We start from the raw sequence: 22,924 nt of genomic DNA on the forward strand, positions 1-22,924 counted from the left end.
TTTAGATACTCTCTGATTCCTGTGGATGACTTGGTTATTTCTAGAGTGTTAATGTCACAGTTAGTAAAGCCCTGCATACTGTGAAAAGCATTTACTGTTGGGCAATTTTACTAGAGCAGTGATTCTCCATATATAGGCTGTCCTTGGCAAAGGGCTCCTAGTGGCTGAGGCTTGATGCACAAATGGAGGTCCTTTCTTTGATTCTTATGGGCAAATAACACATAATTGCACAGACTTCCATTTTCACCTGTGACTAGATATTGCTTAATAATAACATACTACATTATTTTAAAAGGTTACAAATGGAATAATCATAAAACAATGCATTAATAGAATTTACCGAACATTCTAGTTCACTGTTTCTCCAAAAAGCCTGGTATCCATGTAACTAATGGTGCAGTCACACTCTTACTGCACAAGCACAAGTGCAGATGATTCGGGTTCCCACCATTTTCGGGAGGAATGCTGTAATGATATGCCATTAGGATTTGTTTTAAGTTATCTGTAGTTTTCAGTTACTGTTTCTTTTTCATTATAAACTACTGTTAGACTTCATCGCTTTTGGTTTTCATTTGTTTTAGGTTGTTTGCTTTACTATGTAGCATGTTGTGATTTGTATTACTGACAATTTTCTAAAAATGGTATTATGAATCATCCATACCCAACAGTACTTATATAGTCATTAAGCGGAGACCAGTGGTCCATGAGGACTATTGGCATGTCTTAGGGGCCACAATCAAAAACTGCTAAGATGCCCTGCTTCAGACTGAAGCCATTCTTTTCAGTTTCATTTTTGAACAAATAAGGGTTTCATTCTGCTAGTTCCTGGTTAGATAATGGCTGCCAGGAAGCCAAACACAAAATCTGGCTTCATTAGTGAGGCATCATGCAAAACAGGACTCAAAAGAATTGAATTAGGAATTTATTAAGTTGAAATTTATTAAGTTTGAGTCTTATTACAAATTCCTTGTTGCCTTTGAAAAAAATAAAGTAAGACCTAAATTCTGATGAGAGGTCTTTGGCTTGGTTGTTAAGGTCAATATTTAGGGGCGTACCTGCCTTGATCAGAGAAGTCAAAGAAGCCCCATTCTCTCGTGTTATAGACCTATGTCTTCCAGCTATATAGCCTCACAAAAAATATCCTCAACCTTTTTTTGGCAGTAGGCCTTTTTAGCTCCCATAATCATATTACCCACATTATTTCACCACCATAACTCATTTAATAAAACATCTCAAGTTTAATAAAACTCCAGGTAAAACTACTTTACCTCAGAACTCTTTAAGGCCTCTTTTGATTGAAGAATTATAATCTATACCAAATTATTTTCTTTGCTCAACTCCTAAAATATATTACCCCCTTGACAGTTTTAGTATCCTGTAATTCCACAATGTAGACCTAATGATTTGCTGCATATACCCAAATGTCATACAAAGATTCCTCCTAACAAACTCCATGTCTGCATCTCATGGCCCATATCTTACGTGAGAATGAAGTTTAGGGCACACTTACTAACTACTATTATGTTCTAGTTTCTTGAAGAAAACTTTTCCAAGAAGAGTGTTAAATTGTTTGCAGCTTCCATGGACTCTTCATTGGCTTTTGGCTTAGACAGCAACTGTCAGTGGGCCAAAGTACACAAACACAACCTAGAATCTCAGTTCTAAATGCTATTGCTAAATCTGGTTTTTAACATCTCTGCAAATATCAGGCTAGGCCAAGAACAGGATCCTAATAGACCTGAACCCAAAACCATCTGGAATGTTGAGAAATAGATTCATGTTTCAGTTCCTTTTCTTAATATGTAAATAATTTTTTTAAAAGATTTTATTTATTTATTCATGAGAGACACAGAGAGAAAGAGGTAGAGACACAAGCAGAGGGAGAAGGAGGCTTCATGCAAGGAGCCTGATGCGGGACTCGATCCCGAGACCTGGGCTGAAGGCAGACGCTCAACCCCTGAGCCACACAGGCATCCCTGTAAATAATTTTAAATTAACTAGATGCAAAGTTTCTTGCTATAAGAAATAGGAGATTAAGTTATCTTCTCATATTTTCTTTTATTGTCATAAATTTGAAGTGGCCTCAGGAGACAGTGGTTCTTGTATCTAACCACCTCTGAATAAAAGGGCTCAGCACTAAAGAAGAGAATTGCCTTTTCTAAGATTCAGATGGCTAAGAATAATGCTGTACTTATAGAACATGAGTCTGAAGCCAGCTGTATGAACCTAGACACATTTCTGAACCTCAATTTCTCATTGGTAAAAAGAGGATAATACTTACCTAACCTAGCTGCTTCACAATTAAATCATACATTGTATATAAAGTTTTTTTCCTGTGCTGGGCACATAGGAGATATTCTTAATGTCATAAGGAAAAGAAATTAATTCATCTACATGGAGAGGAATTTACTTCCCAAGGAGCAAATTAGAAAGCTATCTAGGACTAAAACATACATCTTCTTTGGCCATTAATGAGTGTATTAGTCAGGATTCAATCAGTGAAGAAGCGCTAAGTAATGTGGAATAAAGGGCTAGACCCTGCTCAGTTAAGGAGCTGGTTAAGATACCTCAGCAGAGACAGTGGTCCTGAATATCTGGATGTGAAGCCAGGGAGAGAAAGATAAACTAGAACCCATGAGCACAAACTGGAATGTTCCATCCAACATTAAAACAAAGCTGGTGTCTTCCACTGTGGCCATTCACAGGCTCCTGGCCCAGGACCTAGCAGAGCTGAAGTTGTGGATCCAACCACTGACCCGAGCCAACAAGCAGCACAACAGGACAATGTGTGTGCTCTGCAGCGCTGAGTGATGTGCTGCTCCAGCCTTCAGGGCATAAGGGCTGCTATTTCACTCGTATTCTCCAAAAGTCACACAAATTTATTTGTGGCCAGCCCTAACTAGAACCGTACAGAGCAGAGAAGGGAATTCTGAGACACATAGTTCCAGCTTTCCCAGGCTGACACAATCAGAAGCCACCACATCAAGGTCTCCTTTTCTGTGGCCACTATAGGTGCCTACCAGGTAAAATCTGCTTTGCAAATTCTCTAGTGACAGTCCGCATGAAAATCGGTGGTAAAGTGCAAAATTCTAAATTATCATGAATCTGGAGTGGACTCAAGGCACAGCCCACATCTATGAAGGTATCATCCGTACAGCCCACTGACTTAATTTTCCAAAGCATATATTGGAAAATATTACTTCAAATTGTCATTTATCTATCTTCAGTCAAGAGATTGACTAATAGAATCAATAATTTGGATAACATGTCTAATTTACCTAAAGAGGTTTCTACTTAATACAACACATTCACCAACTCCTTAAAGAATTCCTTTCATACTCTGAGGAGGAGTACCACAAGGCCCATATACCTTGATCATGTTACCTTTGCCAGTTTGTTGAACCTCCTTCACGTAGTTGTGTTTTAGCATCACATCCTCATTTTCTATCAGACAGCTGCCATGAGAAACAGCCATATGAAATCCACTTCTTTGTTTGCTATAAAAATAGTTTTAAGGCTATTGTATCTTATATTCCTTTGCGCCCCCCGCCATAGATGTTTTTTAATTATATAAGAGCTTTGGCTCCCTGTGATAATAGTTTATGTGAAGTATCTGATACTGTGTCTGGCACTATGGTACTGCACCGATATTCTTAGTATCTTTCCTCCAACCATACTCCCAAAACGTCCATACCACTGGGGTGAGAACAAACCCAACCTAATCTAGGTGCATTTAAGGCAATCAGTTCTGGAGAAGTGGCAGCACACATCAGGCCCTGAAGAAATCTAATTTTTCATATCTGAGCTTGCATAAAATGCTTTCTTTCTCTTACTCAGTTTTCTCATTTATAAGATGAGCATAGCACTGCAGAGAGAACTCTGGAAAATGCCATCTAAATTGATAGCGTAATGATTTGATTCCTGCTGCAAACACAGAATTTAAAAAAAAAAAAAACTTCCCATCAAGTCCTTTTTTTCCCTTCTGTTAGATAAAAACAGTTTTGCTTTCTTAGTCTCAAAATCATGTCCTACTACATGGTTTAGAATAGAAGAGAAAGAAGAGTATGATCTTTCTCAAGTATTTTATTATAAAATGAATTGCATATATAGTGACTTTTAAAACTTTCTAAATTTAACTTTTATTTTTATCCACCATCCTCCTTGATTTTCTGATAAGAAAAAAAATCTCCAGATCAAGAAAACTGCAGCAAAACTAGCAAATGTAGAAACATTTGAAGTGGTTGTCTTGGAGAGTTTGTCTACTCTCTAAAAGCAAAAATCTCAGAATAAGAGCTTAATATAAACATACTCTTAGCCATAAAGGTATTTAGATAAAAGCTAGCACTCTTGAAATGAATTACACTGACATGGCAAGAATTTCATGACAAGAAAATCTGTACAATATATCAGAGCAACAAACCTAAAAATAAAGGTATCCAGAAAAAGCTGTTAGTTTCATACTCTTCTAAGTAAAGCTAGGAAGTCAATAGCCAGGAAAATTTTTCAATAATTATGATGCAGTTATATCATTGCTGACAGTGTTATCATGCCATATACAGTAGCCTCATTTGAGATTTTTAGGTTTTGTGAATTCTTTATAGAGGTGATTACTTTTATATTATTTATTTCTCCTTTTTTTATATATAATTTATTTCCTTGTCACTGAGTAGTCTTCAGATAGAAAATCTGGTTCTCTCAGTTTTTCCTGATCATAAACATTTCTTTGTCATGAAAGATGGGCAAGCCTACCCTGATTTCTCTGACACCCAGATGTCGACAGTTTGTCAAATAGAAGTGTCAGGAGCAAGAACTGCCCTCGTTCTGCTTTTCACCTGTTTAGACTTTCTGCCTCTGATTCATGCAAAATCTGTGTTAATTGTACACATTAGTCAAGCACCCCAAAATAGCTGTATCTAATATGGCTGGCGATAAGTTACTTCCATACATGGTGGAGCTTAAGTATAAACTTAAGTGCCTTTCAATGAATAATCTAGCATTAAGTGTTAAGACTGACACTGATTATGGATATACATAATTAATAAAACGTCAACAATTGGATGTACATTGGCGACCAGCCATTTTTCCCATTTTTAAGTCAGAATCATGTTAGTGAACTGTGAGATATTCTCAGAGTATCTGGTCCAAATCCCTGATGTTGCAGATGAAGAAATAGAGGTCAAGAGTAATTCAGTGGCTTGACCACAATCACAGAGCTGGAATATAGACTGGAACATGTAGAACTAGAAGTCAGGTCTCTTGATTCCTATCCCAATTGCTGCAGGGGTAAGGTACCAAGTATTCCATCCTTGCTGAAGCATAAGCATTCGAAGTGTGTCACTCCAGCTGACGTGTTGAGAATAAACTGAAGGGGCTGAAGTAAGTGTGAAAGCAAAGAGACAAGATAGGATCTGGTCGATTCCAGTGAGAGATGATAGTGGCTTAGTCCTGGACTCTAAAGTGGAAGTGGAGAAGAGGTTGGACTCTGGATATGTTTTGAAGGGAGAATGGACAGGATGTGCTGACAGATTGCATGTGAGATGTCATAATGCATAGCCTCTGTGTCCTGCACACACAGGTGGTTTAGGAACTGTTTGATTCATGCTTTCAACAGATAATTATATATCAGGTCCTGTGCTAGGAGCTGAGTATAGCGTGGTGAGCTAAAGCAGATGGCTTCTGCCTTTATAGAAATTAATGCAGTAGTTAGAAACCACATCTTGAGAAAGCGAACCAAGTAATTTTAAGGCATTGCATAATAATCAGCAGTGTATCAGGTGAAAAATTGCATAACACAATGAATCAGCTCCAGGAGATTTCTCCTGTGTAAAGAATTAGTGGAGAGGTAGGCTTGCCTTATTTGGATCACTGATTTTCCTCATCAGTATTGACATAGGGTTTTTTAATTGCACTGAGTTCAATTAACACTATTAATAGGTTTGAATAAAATGTGACTGCAGTCCCATCCTTGTCTAACTTGGCTGAGCCTTAGTTTCTATTTCATTTGCAAAATTAAAATGTTAACATGAGAGCTCCTCTCATGAAGATATTATGATTAATGGTCACCCCCCCAAGAAAGAAGAAAAACCCTGCAAATCTCTATTTTAATCCACAGAGCAATATAACTTGCTAATTAAAATAAAATTGACAAAAGCATGAAAATTAGAAATTGGTTAAATGTTTCCAGTTTGAATTATCTCCATTAATAATAAAATGTTACCCTTAGTATCTTTCTGTTTTATAGAATCCTTTCTTTCCACATAGCAATGTACTTATATCACATGTCATGAGAGGTTTTCATAAGTGGAAATCTTCATGTCATAAGCCGTTTTTCTTTACTCTCACACTGTTACTATGACTACAGAGTACTTATTTGGGAGGCAGTATTGCACAGAGCGATTAGAACAGGTTTTGGGACTGACAGACCTGGGATTGAATTTTAATTCTGCCACTATCTCTGTGGTCCTGAGCAAGCTGTTTACACATCCTGTGTCTCAATTTTCTTTTCTTTAAAATGGTCTTAATGATAACCACTTTCAAGGTTTATTGTCAGGTTTAAGGTCAATAACTGATATAAAGTCCCTAAGACAGTGTGGACACGGAAGCCCTCAGTAAATGATCATTATTGTGACCAAGAATGCCAGTTCCTGTTTCCCAAGAATGGTGATTCTTTTTTTAAAAAGATTTTCTTTTATTTGAGAGAGAATGAGCAAGAGAGAACAGGTAGGGGGGAGGGGCAGAGAGAGAGGGAGAAGCAGACCCCCTGCTGAACAGGGAGCCCCATGTGGTGCAGAACTCTGAGATCATGACCTGAACCAAAGGCAGACACTTAACTGACTAAGCCACCCATCCAGATGCCCCCCAAGGGTTGTGATTCTTGTTACCCTTCTCAACTACTCACCACTAATCACTCTTCTTCCTACCTTACCACCCCATAGGAAAAGAGATATCACCTAATGGGATCCTGAATAGGATTCAATCATTTCCTTCCTTCAGAATCTGATACATGTGATATTCTTTTGATGAAATGTTGATTCTGCCCAACCTAATGAGTTTGACCTCTAAATTCCACCCCCTAATTACTGCCTTTTTATTCTTTGGATGCTAATTTATTAGCATGCTTATTATTTTGAAAAGCACGCTTATTTTTGAGTGCCTGCAGAAGCATTTTCTGTCAATATAAAGTCAGGTTAACCTTATTGACAGAATCCAGAGCAACCTCACCCCACTGTACCCAGAGACCTCGTGTGCGTCCAAAGTCTCCCCCGTCTCCCATGCAGCAGAATGTGCAAGGCTACCACAAACAGCAAACTTGTTCAATTTATGCCCTTATTTCTTGTAAGTGGAAGATTTCTTGATTTAATATTTAGTCCCATTAGCATCTTACCCCACTTCTTCATATTTAGACTTTTTTTCTGCCAGCAGCAATAATGAGAAAGTAAGGCAAAATGCTTTTCTTTGTGAAATATTTAAATCTTAAAAGCATTTGTTTATTTATTTAAAAATTAAATATGTGAAAGTAGCTATCATTTATCCCGAGTGTTTGAAATTGCTAAGCACCTTCTTTTCTTATGTATAAGAAAATAAGCTATTGGTTTGACTAGTCAGTGCAGAAATGTTGGAACTTTGCAGAAAATTACAGTAAGAGGAAGTTGCTATATTGCAACAAGAGAGTATTTTGATTGCAAATTTTTCCATAAGTGTAGCAATTTGCAACTTGAGAAGAATTTAATAGTAGCTGAGCTTTCAAAATGTAACACAGAACCTGTCATTTTCTTCCACAATTAAAATAAGTGCTTCTGAAAGTTTCAGGATAAGAATGACCCAAATTACCCTCCCCCACACTTCCTCATCCAAAAGAGGGGGGAATGGAGTTTGAACAGAACATCTGTGGACAAAATGAAAGATAAATGGTCTTTTCAGGCAAACGTCTGAAAAAGGGATCTTTTATAGCCAAACAGAATACTATTGCATGCATCGCCATGGTTAAGTAGAGGATCAACAATACTTTCATAATGGCCTTTTATTTTAGCACATTCTATTTTTATGGGGAGAATTATGATTTCAACACATCCATTCATAATTCATCATATAATTATTTGCATATTTATCTTTTGACACAGATTTAATGTCCTTTTGCCAGCCATATCTTGAATTCAAATTTAAACCATTAAGTGCACTAAGACTGTCTCAGTGCAAGTAATGCTAAAGGAGAGTGGACAAAAAGGAATATTTCTTATCTACCAAAAGAAACAGCCTACTAAAGTACAGACCTATACATGGATTATTGGAGAAAGGATACCTAGCTTGTTTATCTCCCCTGTGGCAGGACTTCTTCAGGTTAAAACAATCACCTGATTAAGACCACATCCTATGCTCTTTGCTGATGGTTTGCTCAACGTCCATTCACTCAACCAGTATTTATTGAGTACTTCCTCTGTACTAGGCCCTGTTCTAGGCAGAAGATGAAACAGTGCATAAAATAGACAGAATTTCCCTTAATGCCATTTATATTTGGAGGGAAGGCTGAGCAATAAACAAGAAATATAAGTACTTTCAGTAATGCTGAGTGCTAAGGAGAGAAATAAAGCAGAGAAGGGAAACAGGAAGCATTGAGGGCAACGAGAGTAACAATTTTAGATAGGGAAGTCTGGGAAGAGTTTACTAAAAAGAAAGCATTTGAGTAACGATCTGAAGAAGATAAGGGAGTGAGCCCCAACAACATCTGGGCCAAGAACATCTCAGACAAAAGGAACGGCAAGAGTAAAGTCCCTAAGGTGTGACTCTGCTTGGCCTGCTCTAGCTGCAGCATGTGTGACTGGAGCAAAGTTAGCAAAGGTAGGGGGAGCAGGAGGCAGATGGGCCAGGCCATGCAGGTCCTTCGAGAACATTGCAAGGATTTTTGCATTGATTCAAAGTAGAATAAGAAGCCAGTTGAAGTTTTGTGTAGAAGAATAACACGGTTCAAATCATATTTTAACAAGATCACTCTGGCTCTTGTGTTAAAAATAGAGAAGGTAAGAGCAGAGGCAGGGAGGACAATGGGGAAATGGACTTGCTATTTACTAAGGTACAGAAGACCAGGAGAGGAGCAGATTGGCTGATAGGTGGTGGATATCATAAGCTCAGTTTTGTACACGTTAAACTGAGTTAGGAAACCTGCAACTCACACGAGAACTCCTAGCTAACCATATGAAGTGGTACGTTACTAAAGATGAGAGTTTGTAGACATTCTTAGGGAGAAAATCCAAAGAACTTTCACCTAGATGCTTACTACAGTAAACAGAAAGTATTAGTGAGGGCATTAAAAGTATTTTATTGAGTGGCGCCTGGGTGGCTCAGTCAGTTAAATGTCTGACTCTTGGTTTCGACTCAGGTCATGATCTCAGGGTCCTAGGATAGAGCCCCACGTCGGACTCCTCACTCAGCGGAGAGTCTGCTTAAGGATTTTTCTGCCTCTCCTTTGCCCCTTCCCCTGATCTTGTGCACAGTCTCTCTCATTCTCTCTCTCTCTCTCTCTCTCTCTCTCTCTCTCTCTCTCTCTCTCTCAATAAATAAATAAAAAATATTTTAAAAAGAAAGAGTTTATTGAAAGATAATTTAGGAAATAAGCTAAAAACATAATTTCAAGGCAGTTAATCTTCACAAATGCTTACAAAAGAAATGGGATGTCTGTGTGGCTCAGTGGTTGAGTGTCTGCCTTCAGCTCAGGGCATAATCCCAGGATCCAGGATCAAATCCCACATCAGCCTCCCTGTGAGGAGCCTGCTTTTCCTTCTGCCTATGTCCGCCTCTCTCTCTCTCTGTGTGTCTCTCATAAATAAATAAATAAAATCATTAAAAACAAAAACAAAACAAATGCTTAGAAAGGAAATCTATTTTTGTGGTCAGTAAGCATTATGAGCTTATGCTTTAAATACACACACACATACACACACACACACACTCACACACTCACCCTACTCCAAACACATAAAAAGTTATAATCAGGGATCCCTGGGTGGCGCAGCGGTTTGGCGCCTGCCTTTGGCCCAGGGCGCGGTCCTGGAGACCCGGGATCGAATCCCACGTCGGGCTCCCGGTGCATGGAGCCTGCTTCTCCCTCTGCCTGTGTCTCTGCCTCTCTCTCTCTCTCTCTCTGTGACTATCATAAATAAATAAAAATTTAAAAAAAAAGTTATAATCATGGTCAAAAGTAAGATCTAGTCCCCAAGGACCAGAAAAAAAGAACAAAATTGCTCAGTTATGAATGAGAACTAAAACCACATACCTGGTAGACTCTGAGTCCAGAAAGACTTAAAAATGGCTGAGAGTCCACTGTAATGGGTATCAGGGAACAAATAGACTGCAGCCATGTCAGGAAACTGAGGACTGACTCATTGAGTGAAAAAACTGAGAAAGCAAGCAGAGCTTCCTTACCCATGAGTGAGGAGATTAAATAAAAAAACAGCTACTGACCAGAGCTATGACTTGTACATAGGTGATTCTTTCCTTACTAAGTACAAACTATGGAAAATCCACAAAGCACTTAAAATAAATTTTGAAATAATAATGGAATGATTAAGAACAGTGGATATGCAAAAGAGCCAATACCCACTAGACATCCTGGATATGTAAAATATAGTCAGTGAAGTAAATACTCTGTAAATAGGATAAACTTTAGACTGGATGCAATAAGAGAGAGAATTAAAAAATTAGAAGATATCAGAATGAATTTACCTAAAAAGCATTGCAAAAATATAAAGGATAAAAAATATGAAAGATACATGGATGATAAATTGGGGGGTGTCAACATATGTCTAGAGGGGAAAAAAAGACTGGTTAAGAAACCATTTGAAGACATAGTGCCTGAATATTCAAAATTAAAGAAATAATACCTTCAAGGACAACACAATGAATTTAAAATAGGATTTTTAAAGATTTTATTTATTTATTCATGAGAGACAGAGAGGGAGGCAGAGACATAGGCAGAGGGAGAAGCAGGCTCCTCACAGGGAGCCCGATGTGGGACCCGATCCCAGAACCCCGGCATCACGTCCTGAGGCAAAGACAGTTGCTCAACCACTGAGCCACCCAGGCGTCCCAAAAATAGGATTATTTAAAAGAAATTACAACCTAAACACTTCATGGTACAATTGCAGACTATCAGGGATAAAGATATTTTAAAAGCTACCAAGAGACTAAACATAACTTGTGACAAATGACAGAGTAGCTACAGATGTCTTAAGAGTAGCAATAAATGCCAAAAGAAAATAAAGTAATATATTCAAATTGTTGAGGGAAAATTATTTTCAACTCAGTATTCTATGCCCAGCTAGGCTATTATTTGAGAGTAAAGGATTTTTATATTTTCAAACATAAAAACCTAGAAGGGTTTGCTACTCAATAGACTGTTATGAAAGAACTTCTAAAGAATATACTTGAGAATGAACCTGGAAGAAGGATGATCTGAAGCTAATAAGAAAAATAAAAAAATAAAATATATTGTAAATTCCACTATCATGAGAAAAGCATTCATCATCATGAAAACAAAGATTCCAGGCGTCTTTTTTTTCTTTTTCAGTCATTGCACCTTATATGATCTTCTGTGTTAGCCATTACAGTCATAGGTCTCTTCTTAATGTCTTGCTTACATTAAATTTCTCATGATATCATTAGAATCTGAAAAAAAAGTGATACCAATTAAATATTTGTCACTCAGAATGAATAATTCCATCAGTGCTACTAGAAAAGACTACACAGGATTCTAAATTTGCACTTCAGGAGTACTTAATCACCCCACCACTGATGACATGAGGAAACCTTCACTGTCAGTAGCTTATTTATGCATATGAACAATATGAATCATTGTTCATATTTTAATACATAGTTAATACATAATTTTAATACAAGTTTGTAAGAACTCTTTTGAATAGGAGGCTTTTTCAGAGGTTCCCAAGATCACCCACATATTCCATGATTCACTGGAAGGTCTCACAAGACTCCACATGTAGTTCTACCCACAGCTAAGATTTACTGCAGTAACACAGCAAGGAGGTATAGTCAGAGCAGTAAGGAAAAAAGACACCTATGGGATCTGGAGAAATCTTTGTTCAGGCTTCCTCTGCTCTCTCCTTGTGACAGATCATGCAGAGTGCAATTTCACCCAAGCAGCAAAAATGCAGTCACGTGTATAGTGTCTCTGCCCAGGGAAGCCCATTAAAGACTCAGCACCGAAGGCTTTTATTGGATTGGTCATAGAGACATCCTCTGTCTAGCAACTACAAAAATTCTAGATTCCCCAAAGAAAAACAGGTGTTTAGTCCCTGGGTGGGCAAAACAGTCTTGTTGCTTAGTGAAGCTCTCATCAGTATAGGGAACTGCCAGCCGAGTTCCCAGATGGAAGCTGATGTCTAACCTTGCAAGCAGACCCTTCTGAGATAAGAGCCTGAAGCCTGCTGTACTAACTCTCTTCTCAAGAGACCTTTTTCCTTAATTATAGTTTTCACTGCTTTTCCTATTACTTTCAAAAATACATATAATTGACCTTTGAACAACACAAGTTATTCATTTTTATGTGAATTCCATTGTGTCCACTTTTTTTCAATAAATATAATGGAAAAAATTTTAGAGATGGGTGACAATTTGAAAAAAACTCAGACAAACCACATTGCCTAGAAATACTGAAAAAAAGAAAAAGTTGTAAGTATACAGTATATAATACATACAACATACAAAATATATGTTAATCAACTGTTCACATTATCAGTAAGCTTTCTGGTCAACAGTAGGCTATTAGTAAAGTTTTGGAGGAGTCAAAAGTTACAGGGTTGGTGCTCCTAACCCCCAACATTGTAACATTGTTCAAGGCTCAACTGTAGCTCAATTCCTTTTTTTATTTTAGAAAATGTCATGTCACTCAGAAAAATAAACTCTCTTTTAAGATAATTTCATTGTAATATTTACAAAAGACATCTATGGCTGTGCTTCTTTGAATGTTGGATAAATCTGTATTGTGTGCCTTGGAGTTCTTGGGTTTCAACAATAAGTACACTGATTATACTCTGCAATCACAGTCAGTATGAAAATATATCTATGCATATATCTTTTCTATGAAAAGATAATCTTATTAAAAGAAAACCTGGAGAACATAAAATATTTTTTGTGTAGATTTTAAAGTAGACCTCCAGGATCTCAGGAATAGCATACAAAAAGTATAGGAGGTACCTTATATAACTCAATTATTTTGAGCTGTCTGTAATACATATAGTTCCCTAAAAACAAACCACACACCTTTGTCATTGTTAAGAATAATGAATTGTAAGATTACAATGAGTACTTGAGGAAACACAAAAGGAAAAAAATCATTTTACAGACAAACACTTTAGGGAAAATAACTATATATAAATTACCTATACTTGAGCACAGCCTGAGTTACTATTTGAGCTCTTTTTTTGAAACAAAAGCGCACTCAAGACAATCAACACAGCATAACGGATTTTATCTTTTGTTTTCTCTCCAAAATTGATTATGGATTTCTGTAGCCATGTATCCTGCAAAATTTTGTAAACACACACACCTCATACAGACATGTTTCTATTGCTTTGAGGACAATTATTTCTTAGTTATACTGTACATGAGCAAATTATTGGATCCTTATCTTTAGGCCTGGTATCCATCCATAATACCATATTCATGAGAATTAAGTAAACCATACACAAAATAAGAAAATTTCTATATTAGTAGAATGTTATTTTATGAACAAAGATACCAAATAAGAAAGTATGTCACAGAATACAAATGTATTTATTGTATGAAACCAAGACCAGCGAATTTTACGTAAACAAAATCCAATTACTCCTTACAGGCATACCTTTGTAAAGAAAAAGAAGATCCTGATACCTAAAATTCATTTTGAAGGAGTATATGTGAATGAAATTGCACATGCTATCTCTGTACCCCGTTAGCTAGCTAATCATGTGAACATAATTAACCTCATTATACCACTGAACGACAAGGTAGCTTAGTAGACTGACTGACTGGAACCAGTGATTTGTAGTCATTGAAAGCTAGACCAGTTGTGGATTTTTCCCTTAAGAAAAAAAGCTAGACCAGTTGTGGATTTTTCCCTTAAGACATTAAGCCTTTCTGATACTTAGTATAGAGCAGACAGATAGACAGGTTTAGCTAGACCAGTATGATAGAGAGAGCATGGCTCAGTGTAATGATTATAATGATGTCTCCTGAAAACTGAGTGAGAAAGAAAAAGGCACAAAAGGGTGGTAAGGTCGACAAATTGGATGCTTCCTTGGAGATTTTCTAAAAATGACTAGGTTGAAGCTATTGGGCTACATAAAATGTCAGTAATAGAGGCAGTGGTTGAAGTGTACTTAACAAACCTGGTCATGGGAATAGGGAGCTGAGGAGAAGAGAAGTAAAGATCATTGGAGATGATGAACTGAAGAGCCAAGGTACTGACATCACTTATATGAAGATAACTTCCCAGTACTAGTGACAGGAATAGGCATGACAAGAAAATATTCATCCAAGTGCTGTTGGCTTATGGAAAGGGAATGAACTTCACAGTAACAAGTGAGAGTCCTATTTGACTTTGTGAGACTCAAACGACCTATTGCCTGGGAAAGCAATATATATGAGCAATATATATATGTAAAAGCCCTGAGTTTCACCACTGCCCTGATTTCTCTTACTACAAAAGAAAGACAATGATAATATCCTCTCCTGCTTTGTGGGAGATTAGAAAGTTAAGTGACATGATATATATGAATTTGTTTTGAGTCTTTGGAAAAAGAAGATGCTTTCTCTGACCTGGGTTCTGAGTCATTGTTCAGTTCTTGAGAGTTCTGTGCAGCATGCTGGCACTGTGGATGGCACCCTGAGTATCAAATAATAATAACCTTCCCTTTCTTTGATTTCAGACATTTCAGCAGTCCTCACTGCAACATAAATCAAAGAAGAAAAACAAAGGTAAGAAAAGGAAAGGAAATGAAATACATAGCTGCTTAGTTTGCACTGTGATAATCGTCAGCATCTTTCACCCATCCTCTCTTGCCTGAACCCACTGTGGTTTGGAAGAACACAGTCCCCTAGCAAGAGCTACCAAGACCAGCTTCTCTTTCAGGTCAATTGTGATGAAGGGGTTCCTTTTACAATAAATAGTCTCAACTGGTTTTGAGACTGCGATTACACATTTCTGATTACATTGCATGTCACTTAGATGGGAGGAAAGATATCAAAGATTTCCATAGTTTTATATTCTGAGATGATAAAAATAAGAATTTTTAAGGTTGTTAAGCCCCAGACTTATCTTTATGAGCTATAGATTAATCTTCTACCTTCACACTTGTATAAAATTTAAAAAGCATTTTTACCTACTATGATCTTTAGGTCCTATAGCTGGCAAGAGCAAAAGACGGATTTCTTGCAAAGATCTTGGCCGGGGTGACTGTGAAGGTTGGCTTTGGAAAAAGAAAGATGCAAAGAGTTATTTTTCACAGAAATGGAAGAAATATTGGTTTGTCCTAAAGGATGCATCCCTGTATTGGTATATTAATGAGGAGGTAAGACAAAGCAGGTTTTATTTTCTCATTCATTTTCTGTCTTTAACCCAAAGAATCACCATTTGGGGACTTCTATTTTAAAACTATATAACCACCTTAATGTTAATTCAAGAGAGTTCCGCTAGTTATTTTTTAATCTGCCTTTATTAAAATGACTGCATTTGGGGGGTTTGGGAAGATAGTTGTCTAAATTATTTGAATGTGGCAACATATCTGAAACACAGATAAAATTTTGTGTGTCTAATTCAAAATGTCAAACTAATTCCGGCAATAGCTTAACTAGAAGGATTATATATGGAATTTGAAGTAGACTTTCAAATGTCTCACTTTTGCGTAAAGTTTAAATTTTTTCTGTTTGGTTTTTTTTTTTTTGAGGGGGAAAGTTCTTTAAGAATTTAAGTAAATTAAGAGCACATGAATTTATTTGTTTTTCCTAAAGAATACATGAACTAGAAGACTAGTTTTAAAAATCTGCAAATATCCATTTCATTTGGACCATTTGAGGGATGGGGAGAGGGAAGTGTATATAATATATTTAAGTTGTTCTTAGGATTTCCTGTTTCATTTGCAGTAAACACATCTTTATCCAGAGTAGTTATATCATGACCTACCACCTATCACAACAGATACACAAGAGTATACCTTACTCGTTGTTTGACTCTGCATTTATTTTTATTCTTTTGCCATAGACATCTTTCAGTTCACCTTATTAAGAGTTTTTTAACAATAACTTCTATTGTTCATTTGTTTTCTCAAAAAATGTACATGGTTTAATATGGTGTGCTGGCCACATAGTCTTATAGGAATACTATTATGTTAAGACATGCATCAATTTGCATTTGAAGATTAATTTTTGAAGTATAATTTAACATAATTATACTTATAAAATGTCTAGAGGAGTTATGTTTGTCATGTTTAAGAGAATAGACTTAACCCACCTGGGTTACTACGCATCACTTTCCTCCTCTGCAAAAAGGGGAAGTAATAATAGTGCCTAGCTCACTGAGTTATCATATGGATGAAATCAATCGGTTCATGTAAAGCCCACTTAGAATAATGCCTAGCATACACTCAGTACTCAATACACATATGCTGTTAGTAATATTTTTCAAATTGATTTATTCATTTGTAAAATCTTAAAGTAAGGTTTTGCTATTTAAAATAAATGCCTACATTATATAGAAGGATTTAGTTATTTTCTGCACTTTTGATATTATTTGTTCCAATTACACAATTACCTAAAAAGTCTTCTATTTCACTAAGTGTATCTTATTTTAGATATAAAAAACAATTTTACTAATATTTTCATTTAACATCAAATACTTTTTATATGCCAATCAAACAGTATCAAAATATAGTCTTTGTTTCTCTTTAAGTTCACTTGTAGATTTGTCTGCTGTATGCTATATTATATTCTTTCAAAGTGTAAGTGATAAAAAACTGAGGCCCTTTTTTATTGAACAGTAGCTATGTTTCAGAGTTGTTACTATGTTAGCCTTCTGAGAAGTGAATGAATAATTCCATAGTATACATTACAAGAAGAACACAGTGTGATTTTTTTAGGAGAAATGTAAAAATCCCTCATCACATTACAGGAAGATCATATCTACTCCAAAAATATTTTAAATTGTTCAAAATTTAGAATTTTTAAATTAAAGATATCCAGGTTGATATGACAGACATTGAAGTTGAAAAAGAGATTTGAAACTATTGTGTTTACCCCAAGATTGGAAGAAAAAAATACTCAAATACTGGAAAATATTGAAAAAGTTATAATACTCTCTTTTTTTGTAACACACATTTCAGTCACTATCCGTAATACCATATTTTTATTAAGTTTTACATTTTACGTACACAATGAAAGAATTGAGAATCTGCATTTTTTTCTTTAAGATAGCAGATGGGGGTGTAATCTCACTTGAACTTGATATATAAGGAGGCATGAACTGATATAGCACAGATCAAAGTTTGGGGGAGTAAAAGTCTGGGAGCTTGGATGAAAGGGTCAACAACAATGACTTAGCCAAAGGTAGTCTTAGCCTAGTTGAAATAAGTTGTATCTAACATAAGATTTTGGATAATTCTCCTGTCTTGTTTTTCCATGCCACATTAGAGTAGGAGGATTTTATGGATTTCATTCAATTGTCCAAGTAGAAGATGACCATGTATATAAATAGCATGCATACCAAGTTAGATGTTTGAAGATCAAATTAACTTATTTCATTTATAAAATCTTGAATACACAGCATATTTAATTCAGGTTTGATTAAAAAAACTTTCTGGAGGTGGAAAAGGAATTAGTAAACTTCAATATATGTCACATCTGAACGTTAAAAATTACAGAAAATTATGAATGGTGAACATGGACTGAAGTTATTTTATATGTTATAAAAGTATATATACATCCTGGTGAGAAAACTACTTATGAAACGTTTCACTTTGACAATTTAAAGAATTTTCTATCTACATTCTACTATAAGAAAGACTTTTCAAAATTTCTGTGTCTATCTTAATTTGTAGTATTTCAAATGCTCAAAATATATCTCCAGTTTATTTTTTTATTTTTTTTTAATATATCTCCAGTTTAATGGAATATAACAAGTTAGAGTTAAACTCTAATCTCTAAAATGTCAAATTTAAGAAAATTTTTTGTATTTTTTTTATTGGAGTTCGATTTGCCAACATACAGTATAACACCCAATGCTAAATTTAAGAAATTAAATGAACAAACTTATTAGTATAGATTTTTAAAGACATGATTATATTATATTATCTGCTTCAACCCTTTGTATATAATACCCTAAATAAAAGTGTTGCTTCTTTAGGATGAAAAAGCAGAAGGATTCATCAGTCTGCCTGAATTTAAAATTGATAGAGCCAGTGAATGCCGCAAGAAATAGTAAGTTGGTTTTATTTGGGGAGAGGGAGAGAAAGGAAGGTTTTTTTTTTTTTTTAATTTCTAGCTTTTAAATTAGAGGGTGCTTGTCTAATGCTTTCAAATTGAGGTAATAAGAAAGCAGTTTTGTGGGCAGAAAATTGAATTTTTTACTGATTTCTGTCATCATGGCAGAAGCATTATATATGTGAACTCAGGTTAGATGCTGAGGTAATTTTACCCATAAAAATTATTTGGTTCTAACTTATTTCCCAATTTGAAATAAAGTAAGTGTACTTTGTTTCCTTTTACAGTGCATTCAAAGCCTGTCATCCTAAAATCAAAAGCTTTTATTTTGCTGCTGAGCATCTTGATGATATGAACAGGTAAAGTGTTACTTAAATTTCAAAGCACTTAGAAAGTCAGTTAGGCTTAGAATTCTAAGTTTTCCACATTAATGTTAGAGAATAATGTCACTGTGATTGATCACTTTAAAATAAAATGGACTCAGGCATAGCTGCATCTAGCCATACCTAATTTCAGAGAACATCATTTTAAAAGTCAGAATAAACTTGTTGACTGTTTATCAGATTTACAAAAAAATGTGACTGAATCCATATATAGACCTAAAAAATTTACTGTAAAAAAGTTTTTTAAAGACCATTTGAAGATTCTGTCTTCAAATTTATTCCCAGGTGGGGACAGGGAGATAATCACCCAAAAATCTGACTTTTCCAGGTGCTAAGTATTTATGACACAACATCCATCTCAAAATTCAGTCCTAAGCAAAGTTAATATTTCTATCACCTTTCTTCTATCACTGGACAAAACTATTCAGCCAAATGCTTTAATGGCTACATGATTATTTGGGGCTTTGAGGGTGGAAATATACATATATTATATATATGTATATATATAATATGTATTTCTCTATCATCTACAACATTCTGCTCCAGGTTTCCACTTTAACTTTTCCTTTTCCTCCTTCTCTCGTGTCTAGATCTATAGAAATTGGATTTGAGATTCAGATTTTTCCTTCTTACAAGTCTTCAGCAGGCAGTGCATATGACATATATAAGTTGCCAACAGTTAGGGAGAGGCAGCATAGCACAGTGATTAAAAGCATAGACTTTGGAACCAGACTGTCCAAATGTCAGCTCTCGCACTTACTAGCTGTGTGACCTTGGCTGTAGAACTGGACCTCTTGGGCAGCCCCGGTGGCTCAGCACTTTAGCACTGCCTTTAGCCCAGGGCATGATCCTGGAGACCAGGGATCGAGTCCCACATCAGGCTACCTGCATGGAGCCTGCTTCTCCCTCTGCCTGTGTCTCTACCTCTGTGTGTGTGTGTGTGTGTCTCATGAATAAATAAATAAAATCTTTTAAAAAATAAAAAAAAGAACTGGACCTCTTTATGCCAGGTATTGACCCCTTTAAAAAATGGACATAATAACCATCTCCACCCAAAGGACTTTTGTGAGGAGCAAATGAGCACACATAAAGGGCTTAGAACAGTCTGTGCTCAATTGTAAGTGCTATTTAAGTGTTTGCTGGTAATATATATTCCTTTTATATACTTTGGACTCTTATTCCATTTACCTTTCTTTGTGTGTTTCCAAAAAATTAGCATCCAGGTATTTTTTCAAAAAATTATTTATTTGAAAGAAAGAGAGTTCAGGGGGGTAGGGGGCAGAGGGAGAGAGAAAAAAAAATCTTAGGTAGATTCCACACTGAGTGCGTCACAGAGCCTGATGCAGAGGCTCAATCTCACAAGCCTGAGATCATGACCTGAACTGAAAGCAAAAGTCAGACACTTAACTGACTGTACCATACCACCCAGGTGCCTCAGTATCCAGATATTTTTAAGCACAAGATTGTGCAACTTTACAAATGTGCTTGAGCATACTAAATGAACATTTGATGTGCTTTTATAAATGATCTTGGGTTTTTTTGACACTTGGGAGTAAAAGCATGGTTTGTCCAAAGCAAGGATATGAATACACAGAAATGGCAAACAGATGTAGAGAACACTTGATAAACTATTTTATTATTAATAAGGGGACTGAGTCTTTCTTGTACTTCCCATAATCTTCTTTTGATTTATGTTCCCATTCTTGAAATTTCACACTAGGCAATTGGAATTTGGAGAGCCTTTTCTCCTTAATGTGTTCTCAAAATGAAAATGTTTATTCACATGCTTATGAGGTGAGAGAGAGGTTGTGATGCTCTATTTTGTGTTTTAATAATTTTATAATTCTACTGTTCTAGTTCCTCACTATTTTATCACATGTTGAGCTCAGTGCCCTTGGGATGAATATGAAGAGTTTACATCATGGCCAAACTGAATAAGTGGTAAAAATGAGTATTATTCTATCTTATAAGATGGATAAAATCACCTCTAAGAATTAGCATAACTTAATTATTCATGAAACATGCTAATCAGGGTCTCTTTAAGGCATAGAAAATGCCTTTTCATGAACTATAAAACCGTTCCTTGTCTCCACTCCCTGCCCTGTTTTAGCAATAACTTCAAAAGTGTGTCATGATACTCTTCTTCCCTAATACTCCTATAGATGTATCCGGTTCAGAATATCATGGAAGAAACTAAGCCAATCCATGTGTTTCATTTTGTTGTTTTTTTCTAAGCAGCGAGTCAAAGGGAAAAAATGGATCTGATCAAATATGTCATCTCTACATGATACATTTAAGAGTGCTGTTTTATGTGAGCCTTGCTAGGTACACTATAACCTTCAAAATTACATTGTCTTGAAATAGTAAATCTTTTTGAAAACTTAAGTATAATGAACTTTTGTTTTAATTTTTCTTTTTTTATAATCATATTCCCAATGTCTACTTTCAATAGGCAAATTATTTGTTAATAGAAAGGAGGAATGTCATTGCTAGAAATAAACAGAGGATTACTGGTGGGAGAGATGCCCTCCAACAATTTTGTTCATTAGCCTGATTGTTACATAATCTGGGCATTGGTTCATTCTATAGATAATCCTTTAAAGAAATGTACCTAAGTCTTCAAGAGATTTTATAATACTATAATTATGCTAATTATTACATAAATATAAGCTTTATCTGGTTATTTCTTCATCTCTAAAGCACTATCGTATGTATATTTAAAATATAGTTTGAGTTTTGACAGAACCTAGTAATTGGAATGAAAAAAGTACTCCTTAAATTTAATTTTTTTTAAGATTTTATTTATTTACTTGAAAGAGAGAGAGCACAAGCAAGGGAAAGGGCAGATGGAGAAGGAGAAGCAGACTCCCTGCTAAGCAGGGAGCCTGACACGAGGCTCTATCTCAGGATCCTAGGATCACAACTTTAGCCAAAGGCAGATAGATTCTTAACCAACTGAGGCACCCAGGTGTCCCTTAAATTTAATTTTTATGTAAAAAATCTCTGTGTGTATACATACATTACCCAAATTTATTTATTTATATATATATATACCCAAATACATATATACCCAAATTTATTTACATATATACCCAAATATATATATATATATATATATATATATATATATATATATATATATATAATACACACACACACACACACACACTCTTGGAATATTAAGATCTCACCTTCTATTTTTTGAACAGATATAAGTTTGTGAGGTAATTTGCAAAAACACTTTTGAGGCCCCCACCACCATCCATCTGTTTCCTCCTCAGAAATGAGCACTGAAACATGAAAAAAAAAATTTGCCAGTCTGTGAAATCTGTGGGAAGAAAATAAAACATCATGTTTCTCAAGTATTCTGAGACTTATTTACTGAATTTATTTGGCCTATATATTCCTTATCATGTCAGTATGCATGTCCTTATAATTGTGAGGATTCACCCATTTCTATTTGGCAATTACTTTTTGTACATTTCTCCCGTAGTTCTTACTCATTTTTTCCTCTCCTTACATTATTCTCTGTTAATTGTTGACAAGTTCATGGGAAAGTTCACTTTAGGCTCAATTTCCCCATACCTATATTGTCTTGTTTTATAACATTAGTGATATAGTAAGGTGCTGGGTGTAGATCTAATATTAAAGCATTTCCTCATCATTAAATCCAATGCTTGTATCCCTAACCAGCTTTTCTTAAAATAGCCTCCCCCACCCCTAGCCCCTTTGACTTTCTAATTTTTTTCCTAGCTGTTTTTGTAAATGGCACTTGATACTAACTTTACATATGTTTATTTGTGTCTCTTTTAATTGTCTGTTGCCTTCTCTAAGATGTAGCTCTGTGGAGGCAGGTACTTTGTTTCTCTGAATTCTTGGTGCTTGGAACAAGACCTAACAGACATGGTTCTCATTAAATATTTCTTGACTCAGTTAATGCATATATATAGGTAAGCCTATAGGCTTTTAGCTGAGGCCATAAGGACAAGTTTATCCAAGACAGCACAAACAGTTGTATGGTGTTCAGCCTTTTGTGCCTATACACACTGGCCTGAGTTTAGCCACACACTTTCTGAAGAGTT

General features: G+C 35.7%; 1 protein-coding gene and 1 long non-coding RNA gene across 6 annotated transcripts in view; one reads left to right on the forward strand and one right to left on the reverse strand.

Annotated features, from left to right (window-relative positions):
* Nucleotides 1–22,924, forward strand: part of CNKSR2 (connector enhancer of kinase suppressor of Ras 2) — a 273,141-nt gene that overhangs the window by 195,429 nt on the left and 54,788 nt on the right. For all 5 annotated transcript variants that reach the window (XM_041741834.1, XM_041741837.1, XM_041741833.1 and 2 more), the window contains 4 exons: nucleotides 14,916–14,964; nucleotides 15,385–15,557; nucleotides 18,383–18,456; nucleotides 18,747–18,818. In XM_041741834.1, the coding sequence (XP_041597768.1) occupies nucleotides 14,916–14,964; nucleotides 15,385–15,557; nucleotides 18,383–18,456; nucleotides 18,747–18,818 (368 nt within the window). The remainder of the gene's footprint in view (nucleotides 1–14,915; nucleotides 14,965–15,384; nucleotides 15,558–18,382; nucleotides 18,457–18,746; nucleotides 18,819–22,924) is intronic.
* Nucleotides 10,995–22,136, reverse strand: LOC121483375. Its single transcript, XR_005985733.1, has 4 exons — nucleotides 22,034–22,136; nucleotides 15,369–15,455; nucleotides 14,806–14,933; nucleotides 10,995–11,658 (listed from the first exon to the last, which is right to left on the reverse strand). It is a non-coding gene; the product is annotated as an uncharacterized LOC121483375 (long non-coding RNA).

This window comes from Vulpes lagopus, chromosome X (assembly GCF_018345385.1).
Source record: "Vulpes lagopus strain Blue_001 chromosome X, ASM1834538v1, whole genome shotgun sequence".
NCBI lineage: Eukaryota > Metazoa > Chordata > Mammalia > Carnivora > Canidae > Vulpes > Vulpes lagopus.